Here is a 12,874-nt window from a genome sequence, read left to right as displayed (position 1 = left end):
AATAAGAATTCAATTTAAATTTTTGTTCTATTAAGAATGAAGCTGGTTATTTTATAGAATAATGAATAATACTATTTTATTTTCTCGGAATAGAAGATAAGAAAATATAAATTAAAATGAGGTTATTTAAATGCCAAGTTAAGACTATATTGAACAATAATTTTTGAGTTGAGAAAAAGTAGTATAAGTAAAGGCATTAAATTATTATTGTTATTTTTTATGGATCTAGTTTTTCTTAGCAGATGAAATGCAATTGAAATGCAGTAAAAAAAGTTAGGAGTTTTGATGATATACCGTGGAAATGATGGTACTAGTTTATGTTGTTGATCTCCTTTCTTATCTCAACTATTGACGATCTATTTTTCGCTATCTCACTCGTTAAACTAACTTTATACCAAAAGCGTATACCACTGGAATAGTACATACTGGCGGGGATGGGAAAATAAAAAAATAAAAAAGAGTAAAAAGAAAGGATAGAAGCCACTCGAGGATGAGTCGGTTCCACATTCTTTGTCGTTTCTAGACGATCATAAAAATCTTTATGTGAGCAACCAGCAGTAGCGTCCATGAGACCTGAAATACTAACCATCGGTCCTCAACAGTCTTTGGTCTTCTACTTTATCTGTCTATGCACTATCCACTGGCTACGACTACGGCAACTGTACTGAAGTTTTAACTAAAACCAGCATCAGCTCAAACGAAACCAAGGAGATCTACACCAAAAAGGATTCTTCTCTTCTTTAGATACTTATCTCATCACGTCCACAGTTTCTTCGTAATTTTGCTACCATTTCCTACCATTATTTCAAAGATCCTCTGACAAACTAGCCTCACACACTGAAACTCTTCAAAAGGTCTTCTACACACACATGTGATTTTAAATTTTTTAGTTTACCCATTTTTGAGATATCCTTCTATTCGCTTAAAGTTATCTAACCAGGGAACGGCCATTTTAAAAACCATAAATAGACATATCTAAATTACAAGCTTTACAACCCTGACCTTTTGGCTTTTGTTTTATCATTTATACGACTGGGTTTTTTTTTTTTTTTTCAACCCCGGTAATATAATAATTCATGCTGGCTTTTATCAACACTGTAAAAATATAAGCGCGATAGCAAGAAAGCCAAAAGAGGAGAATAATAACCCAAGAAAGAAAATAAAATAAAGATCTTTTCAACATAACTTTCATAGCTGAGTTATCGCATCGCACACTAAGTATTTTTCACAGAAAAGTTGCTTCTCATCGATCCCGATTCTTGATACATATATATATATATATATATATATATATATATATATATATATATATATATATATATATATATATATATATATTTAGCTAAATTATTTTATTAAATCGGTAAAATTATTAAAAAGCAACCACTAAATCCTGTAGACTCTTTGGATAACAACAAAATTCGAAATGTGTTACAGAAGCAAATAAAAAAGGTATCTGGTGGTGGTGAATAAAGTTTAACTAAAACTTGAGCTCATTTTTTGAGTAACTGATATATGAATCTATTGGCAAACAAGTAAGATTGATATTTTCTCCAGGAGAAAACTTTTCGTATCAATCTTACTTAATATTTGTATGTATGTACAAAGTTATTTTGTTAAAAAATATGAGTTACTGATGAATAAAAGCTCGCTTAGTTTGTTTTTCAACAATATAACCTTCCTTTACTTCTTACTCTTCCTTTAATTCACCCAGTAACTGTTATGTGACAAGATCGTTATCTTTTACATAAAACTTAACCAAACTTTATTAAACTTTATTTTTCTCCCTACTTCACTCGGTCTTCATCCTTCAGCTCTTTATATATAATATTCTCAAGAATTCTTTTACTATTTTTTCAACTCAATAAACTTTTCTCATTGATACTGCGTTAAAAGTAACTAAAATATAAATATTCAACCAAGTCGAGCATAAAAGTTACGTCAATATTAATTTTTTCGACTTTTCATATCCAATAAAATTCAATTTTTAAAGTAACAAAACTTTTCATGATGAATAAATTTAATTAAAAGAGCTTCTGTCTTCCACTCTGCCTGAAGATTGAAATATTGAGCAGTCAACTTGATAAAAAAGAACAAAAACACCGCTCAAATTGAACCCAAAACTTGGAACACATAATAATAGGGATTGTTTACGGTTTGATATTAATTATAACTAAAATATTAAACGCAGCAGGGCGCATTCACACCGAATGGTTACTGGGTACTCAAACATCTGCGTGGTTGATCAAACGTTTATTGTCCTGTTTTGAGTGTGTTGGTCACGCGTCAGCTGTCAACGTCGTGATATTCGGTATTGTCTTAATACTTAATCGTGCGATGGATGTCACCATCACACACTTCTCCGTCGCTATTGAGAGTATCAATACAATGTACAATACATGCACATATTAATATTCGTATACATATATATATATATATATATATATATATATATATATATATATATATATATATATATATATATATTGACCTATGTTCCTTTGTCTATCACGAGCACCCAAATTAATTTCTCATGAAGCTCTGTAAACCAATCCGTCTATACACATCTCAATTAATCACCACCGGGTTCCTAATTAATATCTTCTTTTGATGAAGATAGAGAGATGGAAACTTAGATTCTCAAAGGATATCAACTAAACTAAACCATAGTCTAACACTCTCTGAAGGTTGTTTGATAAAAAAAAAATTCATCGACTTATCGGAATAGTATCAAGACATTTCGATGTACAGTACAATCGGAAAATGGTTAAAGCGAGAATCATTATCGGAATTGGGATTGAGAAATACTGAAGGAAATAAAGTTTTTTGAGAAACTAAACAAAAGTATCTGATTGGTCTCGCGGGGAACGGTGGTCGCGGTACTTTTTTTTTATCTCTGGATTCAGTTCGAGGATTCTGAAGGTAGAAGCTGAAGCTGGTAATTCAAGTGTGTTATACACTCGTTAAGAATGAAATTCTGATGAAAGTTAGTCCATTTAGAGTTGATGGTAACGAGTAGTAAGGAGTCTGGCGGATATTGGAAGAACAAATAGAAGACAGAGCAAGCAAAAGCGCCGACTAATTATCGGTCCGGTTGTTGTTCGCATATAATTGCTGAAGAGGGAATCCTGATTCTGGGGTCGGAAGATTATTGGTTTTAAAAATTTACTAAATGTGAAAATAATTGAAGGGAAAAAAATATTATGAAATGTTTATATCGTGATAAAATAAATTGCCGATGGAGTGTAAACATATAAAAGTATTGTATAATTGATAGATATTGTCAGTGGATAGAATCGATGTGAATTCATTGATGGGTCATCTGGCAAACTCTTGGCCAATTAAGAGACAATGAACCAGTTTTCGGGTGTGCTCAGTTGTGCTTGTGTTCATCATGGGGGGCCATTGTGTTGGGCAGCTGACAATAGCACGGACAATGAACGATACTTGCCGAGTAATGCGACTCTCTCGTAGTACCTCGTGCTGGGACGCAGCTAGTTCGAGGTGTAGGTACCTAAAAGGGTTCATTCTCTTGCTTGTTGGTTTACTTGCTTACATATACCACAAATACATTACAACCTACAACCTACATCCACATCTACAGCCTCCTCTCTACACACACGTCATTCGGGAGTGTAATGGAAAGCTTGTTCGTTATTTTTGGATTTATATTGCGCGTGCCAAGTTTCACTAATTTAACGCAAAGATATGTTTACGCTATGATGTAATAAAAAATATTCTTAAAGCTTCTAATTATTTCATTTGTCATATAATATAAATTTTTTTATTCAAAATTTTTAATAATATTATTAGTTTTAGTTTTCAAATAAGACTTTTCGTTTTTAAATTATTATTATTATTTTTGGTTTTAGCTTATAACAATAATAATAGTAATTTATAAAATGAGAGAATTTATGTCTCGATAGTAAAATTTTTCATCGCAGCGGATATCAAATTATACGGTTATCATCATAAAAGGAATATATATCAGAGAAAAAGACATTATATGATATGATATAATATTATAAGCAAGTGAATAATGAAGATGTTAAATTATTAATGCCCTATAATATAAATTTAGCTGTATATACGGTATATACGGGAGAGTTTTGCAGTTATGAGGATAGGATCATTATGATTACGATTATGTTTATGATTATGATTATGATGACAATGTCGGGTGGTGGTACAGCAGTAATGGAGCAGGAGCAGAGTGTCAATCGTAATCAGAGCTGTCGGGAGACATATACATGAGAATATGAATTACAAAGTAATTACAAAGTGGGATCAGGTTGACGGGGACGTGACGTATATCATTGTTATTAATCGTTACTAGTACGCGCTGTCAATTAAGTAAATCCTATCTAGAGCCTGGTGTAGGAATATCATCACGACTACTAATACTTCTGATAGTAAAACAGTATGAGTGGAATTCCAACTCGAACAACTCTGAGCCGCAGTTTCAAGTCTATGACGTTCTGGGTTCCATTAGTTAAATTATAGTGGTCCCGTGTGGATGCTCGCGTGTTTCTCTGAGCCCCGACTTTGGGAGTGGCATTTGTAATACTGAGCTTTCAAGAGAAATGCTCGTCAGCATTGACTACTGCCTACTACATATATAGCACCACCACTTATACCGCAAAATCCTCCCTATTATTCTTATTCGCTATCGTGTATACATATTATTTTACAAATAACCGAAAATGTTTATTTGAATATATTTTATCGTCAGAGAGGATATAAATTACTCTTTCTAAAATTAAAAAAAAAAAAAAAAAAATACAATTAAAATAAAAACGCAGTTTAACTATGTATATCACAAAGTACTTTCCGGGGCATTAAAAATTCCATTAGCCAAATTATTGGAGTTTATTCCCGTAGGCAGCGCTTAAGAGTTTTTACTACAGGAAATAAAATAATTATTATTAGCTTTATTATTTAAATACACGTTATAATTTTATGGCTGCTAAATAACTAAATTGTTTAAAATTTATTATAATATATTCATAAATTGATTGGTTATTAAAATCTGCAACATTGTATTTCTCAGTTATTTTACGGGGCAATATTTTTTTAACGTCAAAAACTCAATCCCGGTGTAAAGCATGTAATTAAGTTATTATAAAAACATTTAAAAGGTATTAAAAAACGAGCTGGCTAATATAACATAAGTAGAGTTTTGAGCGCAGCAGTTTGAACACTAACGTTTGTAGTATTTATTATTATTTTTTTTTTTTATTAGGTTTATTTGAACTCTGGGTTATACACGTACTCCCGCCTACTGTATATCTCGAAAAGACTTATCGCTGCGGCAATAAAGCGTCATTGCCTCAAGTTATATATTATTCGACATTGAAATACTGCCGAGCAGCATGTTCTCTATTTCATCGACTCGCAAAACTACAGGTTTTCTACGTTTGACCCCTTTCATCTTACTGTTGGCATAAAATATAAATAAAAATACCCAAGAAATACAGAATAATCTTTTTTATCTTATCTTACTTTACTTTTTCTCTATTATACTCTACCGTGGTTTTATTAGTTTTGTTTTTATCCTCGTAATTTTATTATTAATATCAAACAAACGTCTGCATTTAAAATTAAAAATTCGTTAATTTAATAATACTTTCTTTTTGAACTAACCTCCCGACAATCATAAAAATATTTCATATACCGGTTAGAATTATAATTTTTTAAAAAAGTTATAGTTGGATTTTTTATGCACAATAATTTTTAGCTTCAATTGATTTATTGTAATCATAATTAAACGAAGCTTTGAATAATAAAAATTATTTAATACTACCAAATAATTTTAATTTACGAGTTTTTTCAAGCAAATAAAATTAAATAATATTTAAAAAAAAAAATAGCGGTGGTAATACACAACGACTATTAATACATTATCTTGTTTTTCACTTAACAAACAATTTATTTTGGATAACGTCCATGTTACAGCCTAATAATCCTCTTGCTGACAACGTTTACGTACCAGTAATGACATGTTTTCGCGCGTCTGCAAGATATTAATTATCAAGAGAGTTGATGTGCCGCCATCCTGAAAGTCCCTTCACCTCGAACCCCGCTTCACTACCCGCCCAAAGTTTCATGTTTCGATGTTACCAAAACCAAGCGTTATCGCTCTATACTATCGCTTGTTATTCTTTATACTTTTACGATAAATTAACAATTAAAAAAAATTACAATCCTCAATAATTGAACGGGAGAAAAAAAAACTCCACTATGCATTGTTAAATGTTTAATTTAACACAAAGCACGGGATAAAAGTTATCAATACCAAGGGATGTTATTTTAATTATAAAATTTATTTTTTAATTTAAAACATAAAAGAAAAATCAGATAGTGACATATAAAAACATATAAAAATAATCAGATAGCGACAATAAAAAAAATTAGACGACTATAAAGGTCGTTCATGTATGTAAATCTACATATGTATTTGTGTGTATGTATGTGTGTCCACCAATTCAATATCCCAGGGCTTTGCCGGAAGCTCAGTTATCGATTGGCATACCGCGTATGCGGGGAAACACAACAGAGAAAGAGTGAGCAACAGAGAGGATCTCTTCTATCGCCCAATAATATATACTATATACAATAAAGTATCAATATATATTTGTCGAATAGTATGTTAAGCTAAAGTTATACCTAATACCTAATACCAAATAAATTTACTGATCGTCTAGTCGAAGAGGAGAGAAACAGTGACCAGTGCCAGGATTCCGTAATTACGACATTAATATTCAAGTTTTCAGATACGTGAGCTAGAATTTAATCCCAGCGAAAAAATAATCGGCGAATACGAATGTAACTATGACGGAGAATATAAAGGTGAACACTGCGAGGTCATCTATTGGCTGTAAATTAATGGATTTACAATTGCATTGCTGTTGAATTTCAGAACCGTACGAATATAATAGCACGAGGCAGATCTAGAGGTAGTTCGAGTTGTAACAGTCCAGAGTTTATTGCTTGATGCAAATGATTAAATGCCCAAATGCATGCTTCACTAAGCATCTACTAATAAATTTGCATAGATTAGATATTAAATCACTACGCCGGTTTCATTGTTTACTCACAACTCTGGTCATTGTCTTAATATTTTATTTATTAATACGATCCTAATCACAGTCGCAAACGGGTAAATATTTTTTACGAAAGTGTAATACACTTTTAAATATTAATCGGTATTTTATCGATTGTACCGGCTAAAATATTGCATGACAAATTTATAATCAATAATCTGAAAATCAAGATCGACTGAGTAAACTTGTAATAAAGTTTCTGTCAAATCGCGTGATATGAAAGCTTTACATGTGATTTATTCGAAACATTTACTGTCAATCAAAATGTATACTTTTTTTTTTAATATCATATTTAAAATTAATGTCATAATTTATTCAGTCAGCTTTTGACATTAAAAGGTTTTCTATCTCTATTTCAATCAAATCACTTTAACCTGTTTAATTATTGATAGTGAATTTAATTATTTTGGTCCATTATAATTTTTTTTTAGATGACAATGCCGAAGAAAAAATGTAATTATCATTATACTGAACGATCAAAGCGTTTAACTAAAGTTTCAGTGCAAGGGATAAAAATATAACGTTAACTTTTACGTTAAAGTAATTACATCGGAGCTTAAAGTGTAAAAAAAAGGATAGTTTGGCTAACTACTTAAGATAGTTTAATAGATTTAATTGCCTATTGGATTTAACTAACTAATTATCTATTTAAAAGTATTGCCTTTACTTTTTTTAACCAATACTTTTAACTTTTAAATTACTATGTTTCATAACGGCAGGTTCATTTTAGTTAAATCGTTCCGTTAATATTAATTTAATTCAATGAAACTCCAGTATTGAATATCAATTTGCTTAATTAATTAATTGAAGTATGATTAAAAATTTTATTGGGCTCACCCTTTCGATGAGGTACAGCTTTCGGTCCGTCAGAACCATCAGGACCGCTTTCCAGACATTTATGTTATCCTTATCAGCTACCCACACGGTGTCGCAGAATTTCGGAAGTGTTTGAACAAGATGTTTATCACGATCCTGCAATTATAAAATAGTTTTACAAAAAGGAGTTATTATAATTCAGCTTAATGTTAACACGGTGAATTTCGACCGCGCATTTCGGAACGGAATGTTTAAAATTGAAGAAGTTCATAACTGTTATAACTTTTTGAAACTATTTGAAAAATTTAAACGATTTGGAATACTATTCATTAACTTTTAAAACTAGTACAACTTTTTCTCTATCTCCCGAGAATTTTGTTTTATTTTTTAAATTATTTTCATAAAATTATTCAGTAATAAATATCTTACCGCAGGGTGTTCCTCTCTATTGATCTCTTCTTCGTCCTCAATCTTCAAGATCATATCCTTCGGAAAACTAGTCTGAAATAAAGAACGAGGTCATTTAGTGAGATTATTTTGATTGAAAAAAAAAAATGAAAAATTATATCATATATTCTATGACGTTTTAATATCACACCCAACATGAACCATCAAAATTTTAACTTGAAAAGAAAGAAACAGCAATTACGCTTAACTTGAACGCGCAACCCAGTGAAAGTATATTACTTGCTAATCGAATTTTAATAGCCAGTACAGTGATGATCGACGTGTAATCTCGTGCTTGAATTTCACATACGCACTATTGCTTAAATATAATTGCAGCATACATATATTAATAATAATTATATTACTCATGCAGACAGTTGAATTTTTTACCTGGCGTCCGTCGGTTGTTCATTAATTTACAAAATTACAGTAATAATAAACGTGATTAATTAAATAAGATATTTTACAAGCGACAGGTACAAATTTTTCGAGTAAAATATTATTTATACGTATATAATTTTATTAATTTTTAAAAAAATATTTATACACATTTCCGACACCTTTACTATACTATATATATATATATGTACTACAGTAGTATACTATTTTTTTCTTTGTATATGCTTTTTCTCTCTGGCAATCTTGCTGATTATTCATGCAAGTTGTTCTCCCCGGAAATTCGCATTTTTAGTGAGCGCAATATTCCTGCTCTACAAGACACGCACACAAAGCTCGGTATGCTTGCAAGCTTACACTGGACGCGGCGAATAAGAATTTGTAAAAAAGACAAAGCGACAACGAAAGGTACATTGTACTATATATATATATAAGGTAAAATAAAAGAAATAATGTGTTCTGACGGGTTGTCGACGTTATTCGCGTTAAAAAAAATCCCTTCCACCCCGCAAACTTATCATCTCGCCGAGTGGAAATGATAGACTAAAAAAATGGCGCCGAAGGAAGTATACCGCGGCAACTACGGAAATTAAAACTCACACCCGCGTACTGAAAATTCTTTCAGACGCTTGTTCGGTCATCAAACTGGCACATAACTTTCTTGCAGTCTTAAGACAAAAAAAGTATAAGCAAAAAATGAATAGAAATAAAGCTGAGATTTTAAAGGAATGGAGGATGAAAAAAAAATGAAAAGCCTCTTGAACAATTTAGCGAGAGAAGAAATAATAAATTGTGATTCTTAATTTGATGCTGTTGGTTTAAACAGTGACTACTGAAATAATTATTTCGACTGTAAAATTTTTCAACGTTGGCGAGCAAAGTTTAAATTAAAAAAAAAAAAAAAAAGATATTCAATGGAAACTGTAAAATGAAAAAATTCTACAAATATTTTAATAAAACATCCGGTATTAATTATTCAGTATGATTATAAATTCATTGAAAAAATTAAAAACCCCATTAGTCTACAGAAATATTTAATTACAGAAATGGATATTTCTTTTTCTTCTTAGATTGTATGAATAATAATTCTACATTAAACTTTTTAAACTTTAGAAGTTCTTTAATAAGTTTGACAACCAAGACAAGCTAATTGATCAGGATAGTTAATTAGTTTCAATTTGCATGATCGCAGCGTTATCTCTCGCAGTTTCAAGAACTGTTTTCAAAGTTCGTGCTTATCTAGCGAAACTTCATATCTTTCAATATTTTGATCAGAACTGTTATTACCGACAGCGAAGATGATTTTTTATAAAGCTGATAAAGTCAGTGAACTATTTTATTCCTAGCAATGTCTGATGAAAAGTTCCATGCCGGCCGAATTCTTCTTTACCACACGGTAGCCCGATTTCTAGTCATTGAAAATGAAGAAATCGCGTGAATCGACCAACTGTTACCGATCAAAAGCACATAATACTGAATGACCGACTGGGGTATAGGAAACTACTTTAACCGATCGATAACAAAGTCGGTTTTAGCATTTGTCGGTAAGACACCGAACGCTTGGTACAGTGTACTTTAACAGTATGTAAACTTATCTTCCCTCCCTGATAGCCACCTTACCTGTAACTTACTGTCAAACTACGTCCGCAATTTGAAGCTAACTTGACGGAAAGAGTTGGTAAAGCAAGCGATTAACTATTAGTTACCTATAACTTACTCTGAAAACAGACGTCAAGACTTGCTGTACAAGTATTTCTGTCAAATTGTAATAAAGTTGAACGGAAATTTAACTACAAGTTTGATTGTTAACTTGTATTCAAGTTTCGGCCGTAGATTTCCGTCAATTTGCTTACAACTGTTGTCATGTAAAAAATTACCGCTAACTCGATGTCAAGTTAACCGTAACTGCTAGAAGCCAACTACTTACTGAGAAAGCGCTGGCTATCAGGGCTACTTCAATATTTTCTATAAAGAAGATATATCCAATTGCCTTACCCTAGGATTGTCGACGTAGTGTTCAATGTCATCGGATACCAGTTTGAAGACAAATCTTCGGTCCTCACTGCCTTCAAATCTTTCCCCTTCTCTGTGGACTACATAAATGTCTTCGTGATTCTCCAGCACTCTCTCTGCAAATAGTGAGAAAAAATAATTACATAAATTTTCTCAGAGCATATAAAATAAAACAAATACGTTTATCCGTTGATGTTGATAATTAATCAATTAACGCCAGGCGGATTTATATCTATAATTACTATTTAACCACTTAATTTATCTCGATAACCATCTCTCGATGCCTCAATTAATTATCACATTTTTTTCGATAACACTGCCAATTAAAATGTTACGCTAATTATGCAAACTAAATAATGTAAGAAAAAAAAAACAAGTCAAGAATGAATAAGGAGTCGCGTGTAGTTTACCCAACACACGCGATTTTTTTAAGTTTCCGCTTTGGTCACACAACGCATCAATAACACTGCCGTGTTTTATTATTAATGTTTTTCTCTTACATTGTAAGTATTCTACATACTTATTAGGTCCCACGGAAAAAAACAACTTTATTAGACCCGTATTACTTCCTTCTTTTTAATTTTTTAACATTCTCATCAACAGTCTATTAATTAATAAATTCATGCATGTTTATTTTTTTTATTTTCATTCTTTCTTTTTTTTTATCGCTGTTAAGACAGTAATTATCATTTTTCAAGCTACAAGATTGCAATTAACATTTGTTACAATTTATAACTGAACGAGCATACAGACGACCGTAATATAATGCAAAGAGAAACTGTAGTTTATGACGCAATTACACTATTTATCGATACTAAGTACTAATTTATTTTATTAACTCAACTTTCAAAAGACAATTACCTGGACAATATGAAATAATAATGATAACAACAGCTAAACAGCCATAACATGAAGAAGATTGCTCTAAAATAGCTTGGAAGTAATTTATTAAACAGCTTACATCCGTCGCTACTGATAACGTTGAATAAATTGAATAAATATTAAGGAAAACCTGTTCGTAATATTATTCTCAATACATTCAATATTTTTACTGGTATTCGACATATATACTGTTATGTGCAATACATTTGCACTCAACGACGCTAAAACACCGGAAGTTAAAGTCGTCTCGGCATTGACCAGGAACCAATTACGAGGAAGTCCTAAAGGAAATGCTTAATAATGCGCCGGACATCCTGCGTTATCCGATTATTCTGACACTTGTACTTATAAGAAATGACAAATCATCTTCGAGTTTCTGCAATCATTCCTCCTTTTTTATAAATTTTCAATCTTTAAAAAAACAATTGTAGATTATTGTGAATTGCTAGGTTAATAGTTTCCGTTTTTAATAAAAAAATAAGGAAAGATAAACGAGAACCGAGCAACAAGAATGCGGTCATGAACTCTAGTCGATTTATACGCCACTTTGGCACCGTTTTCAATGACAGTGTTCTATTCACCAATAATTTTACTGAAGAATAGTTTGAACTTGTATTTGAAAGCATATGTGATTTGGAAATTTTGTTTATCATTCACTAATTCACTATTATTATTGTGGATATTGAAATATTTGTAGTGCAATCGAATAAATTTTTTTAATGGATGAATAAGCTGTTTATGATTGAACTAAATTGAGACGTAACTCGATCGAAAGAAATATCACGGTGAATCGGCGGTTTTAAAACAATAAAAAAATAATTATTGTTTGTTTGTTTTGATGCAGATTGAAGGTGAAGTTGTCTATCTTCTAGTATATATTTTAAGAATATATATCAATTTCAACTCTAAAAACGAAAAGTACAACGACCTCAAATATAATATGAAAATAACGAAAATCCTCACACAAACTCGCATTAAATATTAATTTATTCATTCCAGTGATTAAATTCATTCTAGCATGTTAATTTTAACCCGGTATATTTATATTTTATATTTTATTATATAAATATTAGTTGGCTAAATTTCGGTTCGATCAATAATCTTTTTTTAAACGCCAACTAAGAACTTGGTAATTTTATTTATTAGGCATCAGTATGCAACAGCTGTTTTCCGTACAATAATTCATTAATTTTTTTTTTTTTTTTTTTTTTTTTTAC

At 31.1% G+C, this 12,874-nt stretch overlaps 1 protein-coding gene across 5 annotated transcripts in view; it reads right to left on the bottom strand.

The window, feature by feature from the left end:
* LOC141534327 (growth factor receptor-bound protein 14) overlaps positions 1 to 12,874 on the bottom strand; it is a 155,211-nt gene that overhangs the window by 129,235 nt on the left and 13,102 nt on the right. For all 5 annotated transcript variants that reach the window (XM_074253629.1, XM_074253631.1, XM_074253632.1 and 2 more), the window contains 3 exons: positions 10,758 to 10,891; positions 8,349 to 8,420; positions 7,941 to 8,075 (listed from right to left, as the gene is read on the bottom strand). In XM_074253629.1, the coding sequence (XP_074109730.1) occupies positions 7,941 to 8,075; positions 8,349 to 8,420; positions 10,758 to 10,891 (341 nt within the window). The remainder of the gene's footprint in view (positions 1 to 7,940; positions 8,076 to 8,348; positions 8,421 to 10,757; positions 10,892 to 12,874) is intronic.

Source organism: Cotesia typhae, unplaced genomic scaffold, assembly GCF_013202065.1.
Source record: "Cotesia typhae breed Kobodo isofemale line unplaced genomic scaffold, CoteBio_Ctyphae scaffold_13, whole genome shotgun sequence".
Lineage (NCBI taxonomy): Eukaryota > Metazoa > Arthropoda > Insecta > Hymenoptera > Braconidae > Cotesia > Cotesia typhae.
The sequence above is the reverse complement of the archived record's forward strand: the minus strand, read 5'-3'. Positions and strand labels throughout refer to the sequence as shown.